The 18,485-nt window shown below is 45.9% G+C and overlaps 1 protein-coding gene across 1 annotated transcript in view; it reads left to right on the top strand.

Moving 5' to 3' along the window:
* The window catches only part of LOC143146838 (uncharacterized), a 41,874-nt gene extending 29,466 nt beyond the window's left edge, over positions 1-12,408 (top strand). The window contains exon 2 of the mRNA XM_076311525.1: positions 11,094-12,408. Coding sequence (XP_076167640.1) covers positions 11,101-12,300 — 1,200 coding nt within the window. The 5' untranslated portion in view covers positions 11,094-11,100 and the 3' untranslated portion in view covers positions 12,301-12,408. The remainder of the gene's footprint in view (positions 1-11,093) is intronic.
* Positions 12,409-18,485: the final 6,077 nt, after the last annotated feature.

Raw genomic sequence — 18,485 nt, 5'->3', positions numbered from 1 at the left:
TTTCCATCGACGAGAATAAAGACTCATCGGAGTCTTCGCGATTGCGAACGTGTGCTTTTGGACAAGTAACGGTTTGTTTAACGGAGAAACTCGCGAAAGTGTGTTTTTTTTCTTTACTTTTTCGTGTTTCTTTTCTTCGTTAGGTCCAATTTTAGTCACAACGTGTTACGTACACCGGATCATTGTTGACATCGTAGATGTAAATTAATGTTTGTATGATACACAAGAGTTAGCAAGGAAAACAACTTCTTTCTCTACCTTTTCATCCGGATTTAATTTGATCGTAGAGAACCACGAAAGATGGTTGGAACGCAATAAACGTTCAAAGAAGCAACATTCGGTTAAACGAGCCGCTGGTTAGTCCGAGCAATTATTAGCTTACTTTGTTGCAATTATTATGATAACTTGGGGATACTGGCGCGTATGTGTACGCTTCGTCTCTAAGTTATTTTAAGTATCGTTGCACGGAATAATTGCTACCACTGCGAGTGAATATTCAAAATTAAGTTTCCCCGTTATGCAACACGGTAACGTCGTCTCACGGTTCGTAGATGTCGAGGGTCGATATTCTTGGAATTTTTTTTTTTTTATTTCAAAGAGAGTAATTTTTCCCCGAAGAGATTAACACGATCTCATCGGATCATCTTCGCACACGATCCTCTCAGAATGCGTTCACACGTGCACCGTACGCACGCGTATCAACGCGTTGTTGTACACACAATGATACACACTCGCGTAAATCTGTCGGTGATTAAGAAAGTAGTGACCTATTTATACGAACACGTGTAAAACATACGCGAAATGTGTGTTACAACACGATAATATTAATACATTATTTTACATAATTGCATATCATCCGCATACGTTTAGCACGTGCTTTTCGCATCAGTAAACGCCGCAAATTTATACAATCCGTGGTCCAAATTAATCACCGGCGCAACTATCAACCGCGACATTATTCATCGAAATTATTTTCCATTTATCGCCATTATTTCGAAATTCTTTCCTGGCTCCACGACGTGTGAATCGTGTGGAAAAATATCGTTCGAGTCGTTAGTCAGGTTACTAGTGTCCTCGATAAAAGTTTCGTAAAAAAGGCGAGGCGGTCACGGTGTAGTTTCGAAATAAATATTTTCGATTCAGCCGGCAGGGGCGAAGAACCCCGTAGCTCTTGGTAGAGTCCTCAAGACGCGCAGAATCTGGATAGCTGGAAAATTGTGTAAATTCTGAATCGTGTGGAAAGATTCGGTATCCTCCGAGTGGTTCGTCGGGTTACTCGTGTCCTCGATAAAAGTTTCGTAGAAAAGGCGAGGCGGTCACGGTGTAGTTTCGAAATAAATATTTTCGATTCACCCGGCAGGGGCGAAGAACCCCGTAGCTCTTGGTAGAGTCCTCAAGACGCGCGTTCGCGATCACGAGCACGCCGGACGATTATTACCTCAATCGAGCCGATAATAATTCGATTTCGGGCATTGTGACTCGCGAACGATTCCCATCGTGTTCGTGGAGTTTCTCGACAAAACGAACGCTACGCAAACAGGCCTGTGGGGCGGCTGAATGGGCCGCGAAGTGACAATGGGCGGCCCAATTGTTTTCCTGACTTTTATCCCACTTATTATTTCGCGAGACTATTATGATCGTCGTTGGCGATCGTCATTATGTTTGACGAAGGCCGGTGATCTCGAGTTACGCGGCCATTGTCAACGGGGGGGCAGCAACGACGCCGAAAATGCGAAATGAACGCGCACAGACGGTGAATCGAGGCGCCCGCTGCGGTGATCGTGGACTCACGTCGGCAACGGGCACGTGTGCACTTTTACGTTTAATTTACCACTCGGTTTGCGCTGGTTTCTTTCTCTCGTTGAACCGTAACCTCGAGAACCCTGGAAGCTGACTCGTGGAAGATCGATCTTCGCTATCGGTCTCTGTTTTTACGAAGAATCCACGAATCAACGCGTCGAAAAGTCGTTGAATAATCGGTGATTTTCTTCGGTGCGCGAACACGAATTATTGAAATTGGAGACGGAGAACACTCGGTGGATTTACTTTCAGTTATTTCAAACACAAGCTGTTTACACTTAGAAAGGTCACAAGGAAGAACATTATCGGAAATCAATATTTCGTTAACCATTGGAGGGTGGCTTCCGGAGTATTTACAGAAGGAATGATATATAGTTTACGATAAGAGTGTAAAAAGTATTGAAAATCCGCGAACGATCGTACGATAAAAGCAATCGACCGTTTCATCCAATCGGTGCTATGTAAAAAGAATGGGGAGTTCTTTCGAAAGATGCGTTGAGAACGATAAAATTCCTTTGAAATTCCTGTAATATTTTTACGTCGCGTTATTTCGAAAGAATTCACAATAGTCGGTTAGTGTTCTTCTGTTTCTAATTTTTAACTCGACGCAATTACAATTTATACAATTATAGAAATCGTGTCGACAGTGGGACCGATGCGACACTAGCGGTTCGTGTATTGAAAACTATGATTATTCTACGAAAAAATTCATCGTCGCTCGACAAGATACGATCTGTGGATTAATATCGAAAGCGTCGAGTCGATATCTTAAGTAATTTCTGTTTTACAAAATACCAAAGATGTCTTTCTTTTCCCGTATTTTTTTTTACACGTGTACCCGGTTAAAGGCAGACACGAAAAGGACGAATCGGTGATAACGAGGTGTTCCAACGGAGGTCGAAACGCCACAGGGTGAGGGGTGAAACCCCCCGTAGACTGCGCAGCTGTGAACCCCCCGCCAATTCCGCTCGACTCGACGATAAGTCGTGGTACGTGAATTCGAGATGCATCGAGCCCAGCGGGACTCGTTGCCATTTTGGAAAGCCGCCCGTATTCACATGGCCACGCACGTGGGCACCGATTTTATTTTTTTTCTTCTTTTTCTTTTTTTTTCCTTTCGACCCTTGCACGTTTGCTCATACGCAGGGCTCGTTAAACTCGAGTCGTTTGCGTTTTAAACAATGCACCTCTCGTCGAGGACTCCGCTCCTTCGATCGAACTTCGTAACTTTATTTCTCGAGTGTGTGTTGACAATCGTCGATTTTTACGATTCTTTGTACGAAGTAGTTCTTTCGAAAACATTCCGCGGGCTCATTTTTTTTTTTCATCGACTAGCCACGTTACGAAGAAGTACAAGTGTGCACATTGTTCGTGAAATTCGGAACAAATGTTATAACCGAGATGGTTCAAACAAGCACTGTTCATTTTAAACGAACTTTTCGATTTTTAATTCGAGTCCTCCTAGATGTAAACACTTGTGATCGATTTAGGATACATTTTCAGTCGAGTATCTCATAGTTTTATTCGTCGTTAAATAAACATTTGTAATGATATTAAAGTCGATCAATAATTAGGTTTTCCTGGAGTACGAAAAACCTAATATTCTGGCTACGAAAGATATAAAATATAAATATGCAAAAATAACAGTACATAATACACATGGAGTGAAATTTAAAAAAAGAAAGTAAAAGACATTAGTTTCAAGCATGTTTATCAACTTTGTGGCAAATAAATGCTCGAACCACAAAGAATATATTCTATTTAAAGAATTCTTTTAAACTTTGTATTTAAGCGTTATCATTTATATTCAGAAATATATAATAGGTTACAGAGTCAGTCATTGTCAGTTTGTATTAGCCTTTGTTACATTGGTCGCGTTTGTCAGATGTACAATATTTTTTTCAAACATTCTCATTGACGTTACATAGGAATGTAGGTTTAGATCGTTCGTTTTACAATGTGGCCAATTCGCACCGATATTTGGTTTACCTTTTCGGAAAATACTCTACTGTATGGAGTATATTGCACTCCATATTTCGGATACAAATTAAATTGGCATTTTTATTTTCGTTATTTTCGAAATCCAACGGTATCGAATCCTTGAAACGAAACAATGGAAAATAATACATCGTTTCGAAAAATTGCGACACATACGACGGTATTTTCTTTTTTACATTATTCGATAATATTTGACGTAATTGTATAAATTTTTCGATCAAACATTTTTCAAAAACAATAACGGAGTGAAAATAATACAACATCCATCGTTCTTAAAATTCGTCCATAAAGTATCGATGTATTTTCTTTTAGTGGTTGACAATGTGGTAGGTAAGGTGTGGAATTATTGAAATTGGAAATAGAAAATCGGTGGATTTACTTTCATTTACTTCAAATACAAGCTGTTTATACTTAGAAAGGTTACAAGGAAGTGAATTTTTACACAGAAAAAAACTAACACGGCTTATCGATCGTACAAGTATCGTTAAGATGCGATTACCACACTTTAACAGAATTTAAAGTAAATTTCTTTGTAAAAGCAGTTGAAACCAGTCATTTTGACTGGTTGGTACATCTAGTGTTAAACGCGTCTTTCTCGCGATCGATTTAAAATTTCGCGTCGATATAAAATCCAGGTTACGTCCCTTACCGGATCAATCGATACATTGGTACAGTTAACGACGATACTCGTGCTTGAAAAATTCGTCCGTTTTCTATTCACGCAACGTTCGATCAAATATGATCGTTCGAAAAGATGTGTAAAGTTTCCAAAAGTCTATATTGGTGTTTTACGAGAAAAAAAAACTAAATTACGAGAATGAAAAAATCCGTTTAACCGTTATCCCGATGTTCTCTCGTTCGCTAGGTTAGAACGTACACGAAAAAAAACTAACACGACTCATCGATCGTACAAGTATCGTCGAGAGACGACAGAGGACGCGATTAGCATACTTTAACGGATAATAGAAAACTTTTGCGCGTTACTGTATATTAACGCGCGAGTTTTCGATGTCTATGATCGCTGGTTAAGTCAATGGGAAGATTAAGGGACTCGACACGAGCTTCCTTCGGGGATTAGCGAATCTCCGAATGATTCAATTAATTTCCACGTTTGCATTAACCGAGCTCAACTAGCCAGGAGCGTAGCCGATGTAAAACAATCCGATGGGCGTAACGCACGAAGAGTGGCGTTCAAAGTCGGCGCGCCGGGACATGTCGTTGAACACACAGTATAACATTGTTCGAGGGATGAAATTAAACTTCGCGTACCGACCGGAAAGTTCCTTAAAATTAAGTCGTTCCCCCGAACGATTCGGGAGCAGCCGAGGAGCAAAGTAAACGGCACACAACTGAGCGACTTAATTCAGAATACACCAGCGAAATATACCGACTCTCTCGGTTCGCTCCCACCACCGTCCCGTGATTCGTGCGAGGCGACTCGCAATTTATTCCTATTCGCCTCTGCCACCACCACTCTCCAATTAACTTTAAATCACCCTCTCCGCGAGTCCTCCTTATAACGCGAAACTTCGAAATCGAGTCATGGGGCGCGTTTAAACTCTCGGGGAAAAAATACGCGGCGATATCGTTTTCACTCCGGCGCTGTTCCGCCGGTATTAAATATTAAATTTCAACGTCTACGCGTTGCAAGTTTTCCTCAACGTTTTAAAACGGAAACGAATCATCGCTCGAAGAATTGCACACGTCTTTTTTTTCCCGCGATATTGAATCTGTCGCGATACAATTCGAAAATAAATCGTCCCGCTGGAATTAAATATTAATTTTCAATGTTTTCGAGTTGCAAGTTTTCTCGAACGTTTTAAAACGGAAACGAATCATCGCTCGAAGAATTGCACACGTCTTTTTTTTCCCGCGATATTGAATCTGTCGCGATACAATTTGAAAATAAATCGTCCCGCTGGAATTAAATATTAATTTTCAGTGTTTACGAGTTGCAAGTTTTCCCGAACGTTTTAAAACGGAAACGAATCATCGCTCGAAGAATTGCAGACGTCTTTTTTTTCCCGCGATACTGAATTCGTCACAATATTTTCAATCTCTGGATCTAAACCATTTCTCGTGAAGAAACTACGTACAATTTGAAAATAAATCGTTCCGCTGGAATTAAATATTAAATTTCAACGTCTACGCGTTGCAAGTTTTCCCGAACGTTTTAAAACGGAAACGAATCATCGCTCGAAGGATTGCACACTTTTTTTTCGCGACACTGAATTTGTCACAATATTTTCGATCTACGGATCGAAACCATCTCTGGTAAAGAAACTACGTATAATTTGAAAATTAGATTTCAACGTTTACGCGTTGCAAGTTCTCTCGAACGTTTTCAAACGGAAACGAATCTTCGTGGAACGTGCTCGAAGAATTGCACACGTTTTTCTTTTCCGCGATACTGAATTCGTCACAATATTTTCGATCTCCGGATCGAAACCATCCCTGGTAAAGGAACTACGTATAATTCGCAAACAAAAACAATTGAAAATCGTACAATCGAAAGAACTGTTCCAGTGACGAAACGAAACGGTTCGAAAAGAAGAAATAGTCCGTGAATCGACAACCGTTGTCGAAGAATCAAACGCAGCGATGTTTCAAGCGGGGTGAAACGATATTTCGTGCTCGCCATCTTAATACTATTTTTTCTCTCTTCGAATTACGCGCCTTCCGGTTGAGATTTTTAAAACGGAGGGGGAGAAAGTTAAAATCCTTAAAATTCGCCGAGGAAGCTGGCGAAACCCCTTGGACGATTAAGCCGGCTAATTTCGAATCGGCTTACGACGACGTACACTCGTCGCAGGAAACGGGGGCAGGGAGGGCGGGTTTGTGGCCGAGTTATGGGACACAGGACAAACGAGGGGGTGTGCATTGTGCCTGCTGTCATCCTCAGTCGAGCTTTCGTTGCCCCAAATGCTAATTATATGTCAACCGTTCACGCGCCATATCACGGAAGGCTGGGCGTCAGGGATGGAACAATGAGGGAGGCTCGTCTAATGGGCCTCTTCCTCGCCAAAGACGTCGGCCAGACCTTGAGACCCGTCCTAATAAAAATTACAGAATGTCTGGCAGCTCTCGCGTCGGGGCTGCGAAGCGTCGCTTGACTCGCTTCGTCGGGGAAACAGCTTTTAATTCGCGCGTAAATGAACTCGTTTGAGTTTTTCCTGAAACGTCTTTTCGTTCGATGTCCATGCGCGCGCGTGTGTTTTTCTTTTTTTTTTTTAGGGGAAGAAACAGCGAGTTACATCGTTTCGACGATATCAAGGCGGTCAGGGTGCGATCGTAATAAAGTTAAGCAATAGAATTCGTTCGGACCAGCTTATTTTCTTATCGCCACTTAAAGGCAAAGAGCGATAGGCGTCTGACCTCATGAGCAGGTATATTCGTAGAAGGAGTAGGTGATCGATGCGCTCTGTACACGCAAAACCCCTATCCGCCCACTTCTACCCTCTTGATCCGGAATGTTCATATTGGGGAGTCACTGATTCGAATCATCGTTGCTTACCGTTTCGGGGTTAACCGTCTTATCTTGATGAGCGTGTCAACCTGTACCCTACAACGTTGCAACGCGCGCCATTGACCTCCCCTCCGGTTAATCGAGAAAACAACCGACACCCTGATTACTGGAAGCACGGAGAATCGACCGAGACGTAATTTAAATTCGGCGATTCCTCTTGTCGCGAAGACAATGAAAAAGTAACTAGAGCAAGGAAACGAAAGGCTGATCGGCCCGGGTTAGGGGAGGAGATAATTAATGGCTCGACAACGAGGCGGGTAAATTTGCAAAGCCATTTCAAGTTCCTTCGAGCTCCTTCAACTTTCTTTGGCTTCCAACCATCCGTTCGTCGTCGCTAATAGTTTACTGGAGGTGATTGGATTCTTCGGACCATTTGTAACCGCATCGGTAAACTTTGCACATTTAACGCCAGCCTCACCTGCGCTAGTTCGCGATGGGGGTACTGTTCATCGAGTGGGTCACGAAACCCGGGTCTCGTTTCGCCGTTTGTATCGACCGCGCGAGAAACCTTCCTCGCGCGTTTCAAAATTCATCGTATTTGCCTCCGAATGCAGCCCTGGAACAAAAATTCTCGAAACTTTCGACGTTCCCGCGACAAGAACGAAACGACGTTCGTTCGAACGATTCCTACTTCGAGTAGAGAGAAACCGAACGAGAAGGTGACGAAGTTCACTGTGGTAGATTCGAACAGTCCCAAGAAAACAAAATGGTCCTGGAGTGAGCGTCGGCCATACTTCAGCCGAGATTGAAGCAAATTGGCGGAATTGTCGGCTGCGGCAAGGAGCGATACTGATTACCTCGGCCGCTCGTTAAGTACTGTAACAATACCGACCCCCACCACGTCCCAGCCGGCAGTCCCCCTACCGCGTCGCTTTTCCGAGGGTGATAAAACCGGCGGCCAATCGGGCCGCGGGCGTCCCCACCACTCGTCGGCCGCGTTTCGCGTCTCGCTCGGTCTCGTTCGAGCGCGACGGCTCGCGAAACTCGTAGCGACGATCAAGCGAACTGGAGGGAGACCTCTGACGAGTGCGAGGGACAACGCGAGGCTAGGCGAGGCGCGAGGGAGTACGACACCGTAGAGAGGGCAAACGAGACCGGTCCCGAGGAACGAACGGAGACGGCACCAAAGAGACGTTTCAATCGTAAAAGAGAGGAGAGAACACGGAACAAGGAGAAGGCCGGGAAAGCGATGCAAAGGGCGAGAAGGGAGCGAAAAAGACAAGCAGAGCTCGGTTCGTTGTAGCGGGGAAATATAAAGTGCGAGTGGGAAAAGTGCAAACGCGAGACAGGAGGAGACCTGTCCATTAAGGAGGAGATCGTTGAAAGGGACCGGGGTTTGAGAAAAAGATACACGCCGTTCCGGGCTGAGATCGAGACGAACGGTGGAAGGGTGGGGGGAGGTGGCGGCAAAGTCGAACTCTTACGTTTTTTGGGTACACTCGAAGGCGCATAATCGTCGCGTCCTTTGTCGTTCGCATCGACGACAGTTGCGCTCCGTTCCATGGCGATGAAACCCCGACGTCTACGCGGACGGTTTTCTATAGGTCATAGGGGCGTTTCGGGGGTGCGCGAGGAGATCGTTTCCCTTCTCGAGTCTCGCTTCTCACACCGGGGTTGCTTTTCCGCTCCTTGTTCCCTGGTTATTAGGGCTGCCTTTGGCCACGGGACAATCGAAAGGTACCGGGTAATGGGCGGGGCTTTAGGCAGGACCGCTGCAGTCATAATTCCACCCTGCGCCGAGGGGTTTGGTATTTCCATCGTTTCGGGAAGCGTACGTTTTTCGTTCGCCTCGAACCCCGATTCCGTTCGAAGGTGAGACAATTTCCTCGTTTCGAAGTTTCCCTTAGCGTATCGGCGCCGATCTGCTCGCTGGTACGGGAGGGGTCGAGAGGGCCGGGGCTTGGAAAAATGAAAATTCGATTCTCGGTTCGCGTCCGGTGAACCCGTGGACTTCGTGTAACCAGAAACCAGAGTATTTCAGCCGGCTACCAGCAACGTCCTATCCAATTCCAACCGTCATTCCAAGTCTAAACATAACGCCATTCCACGGAGCAAACATTTCTACTTTTCGACGTGCAAACCTTCTGTGATACCTCGGGGAAGCTTGCTCTTCAACTGTGCTGACCATTTCGCGTCTCATTCAGCCCTACCATTCATCCCCCTTTTCCATGTTGCACATGCTTAATGGCTACCTGTATATTCATGCCGTTTTGCGCACGGATCAACATTCAAATTGCGCGCGCATACGTGATTAGATTAACGTGGCGCCCGCGGTACACCGTACTCGAAACCGATTCCTCGATAATTGTAACGTTTTATCGTCGACGTTGACGACGTTTCGGCGCGTTTAACTCCGAGACGAAGTGCGAAACAGAGCGCGGGTTACCCTCGTCGAGGTTCGACGTTTGCCAGCCCCCATCGTTCGATGCGGAGCGCGCTCGTTTTTTATGTCAACACGAGGGCCAATTGAGCGGATATAATAGCCGGTACCACACGTTTCGCTCGGATTCGCCGACATGTGGGTTCCGTTCGAGTCACCGTGTACGTGCACTAAAACGTTAACGGAGTTCCACGAAGGGAGGATCGCGCGAGCACTAACGACGGTCCTCGAAGTCATCAAATTGATCGCCATGATTTGGGTACTCCCCCATTATTCGACCGCTATAGCCTCGCGTGCACTGCGCGTCGTGTCAGGAATTACGCGGGTCGATCCAATTACGCTCGTAAAACTGATTTTTCCCAAGCGCGAGTCGATCGTCTAACCCCTTACGTAAGTAACGCGGGCTGGTCGATTTTTACGTTTAATTAGCTCTTGCTTTCTACGCGCGTGTGTCTCGTTTTCGTGTACTCGCGGTGGTATTTTTTCTCCAATTGAAATGAAACGGGGAAAAATGATGTTTCGTAACCCGCGAAACACCGTCTTTGCGTTCGATGTGCGCGGAGAGCTCGATTTTTGAACATCCAAGCTCGTGGACGTCGTTTGGAGTTGGAAACGACTCCGATTAGCTTCGCACGATCGTGAACGGTCGGTGTTGACCCCTTGCCGTACCATTTAACTCGGGAGAATCCGAGCCCAAGCTCGAACGGTCGGGAAAGGAACTCGAAACGTAAATAAATAAACGTAACTTGCGTCTCGTGCAATGGAACGACAAGAACCGAAGAACGACTTCTGGTCGTCGAATGCCCACGTTTGTTTAACTCTTGCTCGTTATCTGTACCGTGAAAGTGTCTCCTAGAGAAGACTCAATTCGAGACATTCGTTCGCGATATTAATATTTGTTTCGACGCGTCGATCGCGAGTCGAACTGGCTTCACGCTTGACGCGAAATTAACCCTTTGGACTCGAGAGGAGATTCTCGGTCGCCATATGATTCAGTGTACTATTTTCGATCCGGGAAAACGTTCGTGGTTCGGAGTTCAAATTGGAATTGAAATATCACGTTCTCGTAGATTGTGAACGCATGTACGCAAAGTGTACAAAAATGTTCCATTCCGGATTAATTTCACGACGTAAAGAATTTTCTCGAGGTTTCCGGTAACAAAGAAGCCTCGAGTGCGAAGGGTCGAACCGCTGAGCCTGACCCGCGATATTCAGGTCCGGTCCGAAATTCTCGTCGCGAGTCAGATTCGTCGAAGTACGTTGCAAAGGGTTGAACGCAAGGGGGTCGAGGTTCGTCTGGTCCACGGTCGCGTAACGTGTCATCGATCTTGAAACCGAACCGAAGCCGTCCAGGGTTCGATAAACTGATCCAAGGCGTTCCCGTTTCAGGTCTACCATGCAACCGTTCTCGACCGGCAGCACAATGGCGACCGAGACACCGACCAGCCTCCCACCGGAGAGGGTTACCTCGCCGACGCCGTGCAGAAATTTGACCTTCTCCATCGCGAAGATCATGGAGCCGGATAAACGGCTGACCGATCAGAGCAATCAACAAACGACATCGCCGCAAACCCAGCCACCGACCACCACGACCACGAGCATCCTTCAACAGCCGCCGAGTATCCCGTCGTTGACGTATTCCGCGCACCTGGACTCGGCGTTCAAGAAGTACGTGCCAACGTTGAGGCATCAGAATCTCTTGCAACACTATCCACTCCTCTACTATCACCCGAATCCGTTGCTGAGAGCGTTCCCGGCGCCGCCGCCCGCGACGCCCGCGACGCCCGCGGTGCCGCAGAGTTCACCGCCGCCCACCGCAATCCAGGCAGCATCCGGGGTGAGGGTGAGCCTGACCGCGATCTTGCCCGAGAGCCAACGCGGCAAGAAGAGTCCCGGTCCGCGGGCCAACGAGCTCGCAACCACGAACAAACAAAAGACCTTCACCTGCTCGGAATGCGGCAAGGTGTTCAACGCCCACTACAACCTGACCAGACACATGCCCGTGCACACCGGCGCACGTCCGTTCGTCTGCAAAATCTGCGGCAAGGGATTCCGTCAAGCCAGCACCCTCTGCAGGCACAAGATCATACACACGGAGGACAAACCGCACAAATGTTCGACATGCGGGAAAGCGTTCAACAGAAGCTCCACCCTGAACACCCATCGGCGTATACACGCCAACTTCAAGCCGTTCGTCTGCGAGTTCTGCGGGAAAGGTTTCCACCAGAAGGGGAACTACAAGAATCACAAGCTGACGCACAGCGGCGAGAAACCGTACAAGTGCAGCATATGCAACAAGGCGTTCCATCAGGTCTACAATCTTACGTTTCACATGTACACGCACAACGACAAGAAACCGTTCTCCTGCAAGATATGCGGGAAAGGGTTCTGCAGGAACTTCGATCTGAAGAAACACATGAGGAAGTTGCACGACACCGGTTCACCGGTGTTGGGCGGTCTGACCGCGTCCGCGCAGAGTCACAACCAACAATCCGGTTACGCGTCCGTTCATCACGGGCCGGGTGGTCACTCGTTCGTCGCCCCGTTCCTGCTCCCGCCCCCTGGGTCCACCAGTTACCTCAGCAAGATGTTGTGACAGGGCGAGAACCTTCATTTCCCGAGGAAGACTCAGTGTCCACTTATCCTCGGACAGCCTTGTTACACAGGGGACATCGGTCAGCTGACGCAACCCTCGAAATGAAGGGACACGGACGAACCCCGAGGACCCCACGGTGAACGTTCGCCGTGGTCCGCGATAGAGAATCTGTGCAAACGGGGCTCGTTTCGATCCACACGGAGGCTCGGCAATGGAACGCTTCGAAATTTGGGGATCGTCGAGTTTCTTCGATGAAACGAACACGAACGAGGACGATCGAGAACACGCGGTGTCCGAGTCCTAGCGACGGTTATTGCTTCGGTTTCGAGAGAAGAGATACCAAAGACTCCGTGACCGAACGGAGATCAAGAGAGAACGCGTCGCGTAACGCGCAAACTGCACGGTTTCGAGACAACCAACTACCTCATCTACAGCAACCAAACGACGGGAGTAACGATCGATTCCTGTTTTATCTTAAGATTAGTCTCAGGTTTTCAGTCGCGCCTTCGCGATAGACGTTGTTCCCACCTACCCCTCGATTCACCGAGCTCGATCGACGTCGCGCGTTTTTTCGACGATCGAAGAGAAACGCCGCGATACCGTGTCGATATTCTCGTCGTCGCGGTGGCTTTTCTTCGTCGAGCTGTACAAAGCGAGTTTACGCCGTGTTTCGGATACCGTGTCTCGTTTCGAGCCCGTTCGAGCGCGCGCGAGTTCGGTGAGAATAGGTGCACCTGTATCGAAGCTTCGTCGTTCTTCGGCCCGGAATCGCGGAGATTTTTCAACGCTCTTGATTACGAACGCGTAGAATACTCGGGAAACTCGTACACGAAACTCGTCGACGAGATCGTTCGACGAGTTTCGCGCACGACGAGAATCGTGAACGAGGGTGCGCGACGCGTTCGAAATTTCCCGCGCGATCTCGATACAGGTGCGCTCGTTTCGGAGACGGGTTATTCTTAATTTCGTAACCGACCGTGCAGCAGAGAAAAACAAACGACGAACAAACGTACGATCGAATTAGACGACGCAAACGCGTCGCGGACAATCCCGTGTTAACAATGATATTTCAACCGAGCCGAGCAGTTGCGAGGCGCAAAACACCGAGCGAGCGGTGCATATCCGAGAACGCAAATAATCGGTCGTAGTATCAGCGAAATAAACCGCGCTGGGAGTTAAATCAACAGGGAGCACGGTAGCGTGTATTGGTTCGTTCGTTATTGGAAACCGGGTCCCCATGATATCGGTTTAATCGTCGCATGAAAGCTCAATCGATGGTGTCCTGCGAGACGATTACTTATTTGTGTAAATACTTGTAAATATTTGTACCTGCCGCAGAGACGCGTTGCGCGCGCGTAACGAATAATCATCGACGGAAACAAGTGAAACGGAAATTCGAGGATGCGATCGGTGTAATATTTAACCGAGAGAGAAAGAGAGAGAGAGAGAGAGTAGTGTGCAAGAGAGCCCAACGAGACGAAAAGACTGGCAAGAATTTCGTCCGAATCCGCGCGAACGTCGACCGCATATCTATCTATTCTTTAGGCGAAATGTATAAATCGGTGTGATAGTAGCTTTAAGTGACGCGTAGATAGCGAACGAAATGTTGGTCATTATTATTACCATTGTAATTATTCTAGTTACACAGCGCGATCGATCGTGGCCGTCGCGATTCCGCGATCGTCCGAGAGCTTTGCAATAGAAGACGTTTTATCGCTGTACTTCGTTTTCGCGTGTACCTGTTTCATTTGCGCGTTTCCGGTCTCGCGTCCCGTTCCACGTCGATGAATGGAAACGAGAGAAAGAAATTTTCAACGCGTACCGTTTTCTACGTCACCGGGCTGTCCAGTTGTCTCTGATTCGCGGTTCCGTTACTTCGTATCGGCGAGGACGAGAGAATTCTCGCGGAATACACCGACGTATACGTCCCTCGCGTTTCTACCGTACGAATTAGGGGTAAGGCCGCAGGTAACGACGGTGAATTAAGTAAGCATGATTAAACGGCGAAAGTAAAGAAAACAAATTATATATGTAGATAATCGGTAGAGTAGAACGAAAATGCATATGTATGTGTCCCCTGAATGTAAATATGAGTCGATCCAATGCAATAAAATCATCGATACCAATGATTCGGCTGTCGTTCCGTTCGTGAACCTTGTTCCTGAGCCACCGAAGTCGTTCGCGTCGAAGAAGTAGGTCGCTATTTACAAGCGGACCTGACACAGCCTGACGCGAATCGCTCCTACGGTCGCTCCTACCTAACCGAGACCTCAACTTGGGCTTAACCCAGATACCACTTGTTTAGCACTTAACCGAACGTTCCGATTCGCGACGTAGCGATCCGAGCCGCGTTCCTTCGAATCTGTTCGACGCTGAAAGGGAAACCTACTCGAACGATCGAAATCGTTCCAACGAATCCCAAATCGCTATAAAAACGATCCCACTTTCTGGTAAATGTTCGTATATCGTTTTCGCGGTTTCGATCCCGGAAGTAACGTTACGGAAAATCGCCGGGGCGACCGTTTCCAACGTTAGCCTCGTCGATCGCTCCGAGTTGAAAAAAGAGACTCGAGCATCGGTGTAACGTACGTAACGAGGGTAGGAGCGTACTAATCTCTCAGCCGTATCGTCGCTTCGATCCCTAATCTCGTAGGTATCGACGAAAGAACCGACCCTTAAGCACATCGCCCGCTACTCGATTCGATCTCTCGGCAAACGAGAGTAGAGCATTATCGGAGCGTGAGCAAAGCGCCGGGATCGAGACAACGGTGGCGCATCGGCCTGCCATTAGACGCGATTCGATCTCTCTCCGGTGTTGAAAAGAGAGCCAGCCGAGTCCTCGCGGAGAGAGGATCCAAGTGTCGATGCACGCGAGGCGAGCGAGAGGGGCCAAAAGTTAGTCAAAGGTGGAAAAAGAGACGGATCGATACCGAGTGGGTGGTTTCGAGCATCGAGGGCTCCGGGATACCTATCGGAGGGATAAAGAGAGAGAGTACGACGTGCTTCTGTCCTGATTTGCGCGGGAGATACCGCGCCGGCCTTCCGATGTATCTGCAGAATCTGTCCTCTATCCATTAAATCGGGACTCATCCGACCGCCATCGCACTCGGAGTCCCTTATCAAATGCTGGTCGTTACGTTGCAGCTTCTATGGTAACTACCTCGCTCGATGTACGTGTCAGCAAGGAATTTCGTGTTTCCGGGGCTGTTCGTTGCTGAAAATTGTATCCGTAAATTGGTACGCGCGAATTCTCACCAACGACGCGAGCGCGTCTGTATCAGTTCTCTGAATCGGTGGAGAGGAACCTCGAAAGGAACGAGTAAAATGGAATTTTATTTTTATTATTTCGTTCTTTGCCCGCTCATGCGCGAAGAAAGATATACGTTGAATAGAAGCGCGTTGTTTTTAACGTAAGGGCGAACGGTCAATGTTTCGTTCGAAATTATGTTTCGATCGTTGGTTTCTGGTACTCTTTCGACGTTAATGGAAACATTACTGTGTTCGTAGAATCAAAAATGGAAAGATATTACTCGAAAATGGAACGATATCACGAAAGAGTTGCTCAAAGACGAGATAATCAATTTAGAGAATACGAGAGTTGTAAATCGTGAGATAGTAATGGGAATGTAATCGTTACGCATACGTAATCTTTGCAACTGGTATTGTTGCAAGAACTGCAGCTAATGGATTCAATTCAGAGACAAAAGTAACTGATGGAATAGAGAGAATGATGAAAATTATGGTACGTGGATATACGATAAATGGGAAAGAGGTTGTTGTCGCGGCTGGTGGGAATGAATTCGACGCAATGACAATTACGGTTTGTATGAAGAAATGGCAGGTTGAGAGGCAATCTGTGTTTAAAATTGCCAGATTTACGGATAAGAAGGAAGTTATATGGCCGTTGTAAGCTCGAATCGATAAACGACGCGTTAAAAGCAGATTCTTTTGGGGTGATCGAAGTACGATTAACGCGTCGGAGTCAACAGCGTTCTTAATTACTTTTTATCTTCTCGTTAAGTAATAGCAGCGTGTATCGGTCCGTTATTAAAAATAAATTAATACAGTGTACGATACGTCTAATACGTACTAGAATGTCTCGTTTATAGGTAAAAGACGGGTATTTTTAATTAAACGTATGCACCGTAAACGTATTTTGCAGCGGTATTTCTTGTGTCGCGAAGAAGAAAAGTCACATGTACCTACGTATACAATTGCTTAAAAAATAACAAATTCGTGTAATTGTTATTACATTGTTCGATTCTTACAAATTTTAGCGGGGAAGTACCGTGTAACGTCCGAAACGACGTTGAACGAAATCTTTCAAAGTCTTTCAAAGGAAAATAAAAATGATTATAAAAAAAGATATTCGTCGGAACGTAACACGAACGAACGTCTACGTGTCTACGTACGCGTTCTATATATTCGATCCACGAAAACAGAATACAATCGTCAGGTGGTAGAAGAAACATTGTTAAAATATTCATGAAATTCTTCCCGAAGATTCCTTTGAAGCAGAGATTTACGAAACATACTCGAATAACTCACGCACCGGAGAGTATTAAGCTCGAGCGGTCGATCTTACTTTAATTACGAAAAGGGTTTAATTAAAACGATTTGAACAGATTAATAAATTCAAGATACAACCGGTGGCTTTGTTACAACGTAGAGGTGTAATATTTGAAATATTTAACGTTTATCTTTGCACCTCGTTATCTTTTGAGAATTTGTACCCTCTTTCGCTGTCGGTCGTCGTTTCGCATCGGTAACCGTGTACGCGATTCTCCGTGGAATTAACGTGCTTCTCGAAAAGCGGCAGGAAGTTCTTCGTTACTTTTCAAGAAAGGTGTAAACGAGTCTCTCCGATCAGCGGGGGTTGTATACAAACAAGTATTTAGCGACGTTTAATAGGAATTATCCAGACCGTGGTGGGACAATTAGGGGAGGATTATTAACACCTGGAGTCGGCATCACGCTGTTTCTTGAGTCGTTGCTACCTCGAGAGTCGCTCGGAAATTTTCTCCTCGTCGATCGGGATACCGCAAAGTAACCGTGGTGCACCCTACACTTAGGACTGATTCGTTCTAGCGCGATTCCGGTTTTCTGAATTCGGCCCTTCGGGAGAAAGAAAACCGCCGCGCCAAATCCGTGGAACCGTGAAATCGTTTGAAAAACGTTGCCCTCGGTACCTGAGCTCTTCACAGCAACGTGCTCGCCAACTCGAAGTTAATCGTTGTTTACGGGAAAGTTTCGATTTCCGTTACATCGAAACAGTGCACCGAAAACGATTCTCCCGAGGAATGTTACCGTATTTGGAAATTTCCATTCGTTCGACGTTTAAACGAGCAACGATCTCCGATGTCGCATTATCCGTACTGAACAACGAATCGTCGGATCGATTCGAGTTTCGGTATATTACAATATTTTGAATTTCGTTGGATTCGAGTTTCGGTATGTGATACTATTTAGAATTTTGTTGGATCGATTCGAGTTTTGGTATATTGCAATATTTTGAATTTCATCGAATTTGAGTTTCGGTATATTACAATATTTTGAATTTCGTCGAATTCGAGTTTCGGTATGTTACAGTGTTTTGAATTTCGTTGCATTCGAGTTTCGGTATGTGACACTATTTTGAATTTTGTTGGATCGATTCGAGTTTTGGTATATTACAATATTTTCAATTTCGTTGGATTCGAGTTTCGGTATGTTACATTATTTTGAATTTTGTTCGATTGATTCGAGTTTTAGTATATTACAATATTTTGAATTTCATCGAATTTGAGTTTCGGTATATTACAATATTTTGAATTTCGTCGAATTCGAGTTTCGGTATGTTACAGTGTTTTGAATTTCGTTGCATTCGAGTTTCGGTATGTGACACTATTTTGAATTTTGTTGGATCGATTCGAGTTTTGGTATATTACAATATTTTCAATTTCGTTGGATTCGAGTTTCGGTATGTTACATTATTTTGAATTTTGTTCGATTGATTCGAGTTTTAGTATATTACAATATTTTGAATTTCATCGAATTTGAGTTTCGGTATATTACAATATTTTGAATTTCGTCGAATTTGAGTTTCGGTATATTACAGTGTTTTCAATTTCGTTGCATTCGAGTTTTGGTATATTACAGTATTTTAATTTTCATTGAATCGATTCGAGTTTTGGTATATTACAATA

Source organism: Ptiloglossa arizonensis, chromosome 5, assembly GCF_051014685.1.
Source record: "Ptiloglossa arizonensis isolate GNS036 chromosome 5, iyPtiAriz1_principal, whole genome shotgun sequence".
NCBI lineage: Eukaryota > Metazoa > Arthropoda > Insecta > Hymenoptera > Colletidae > Ptiloglossa > Ptiloglossa arizonensis.
Note: the sequence above shows the minus strand (reverse complement) of the source record. Positions and strands in the feature narration are given on the sequence as shown.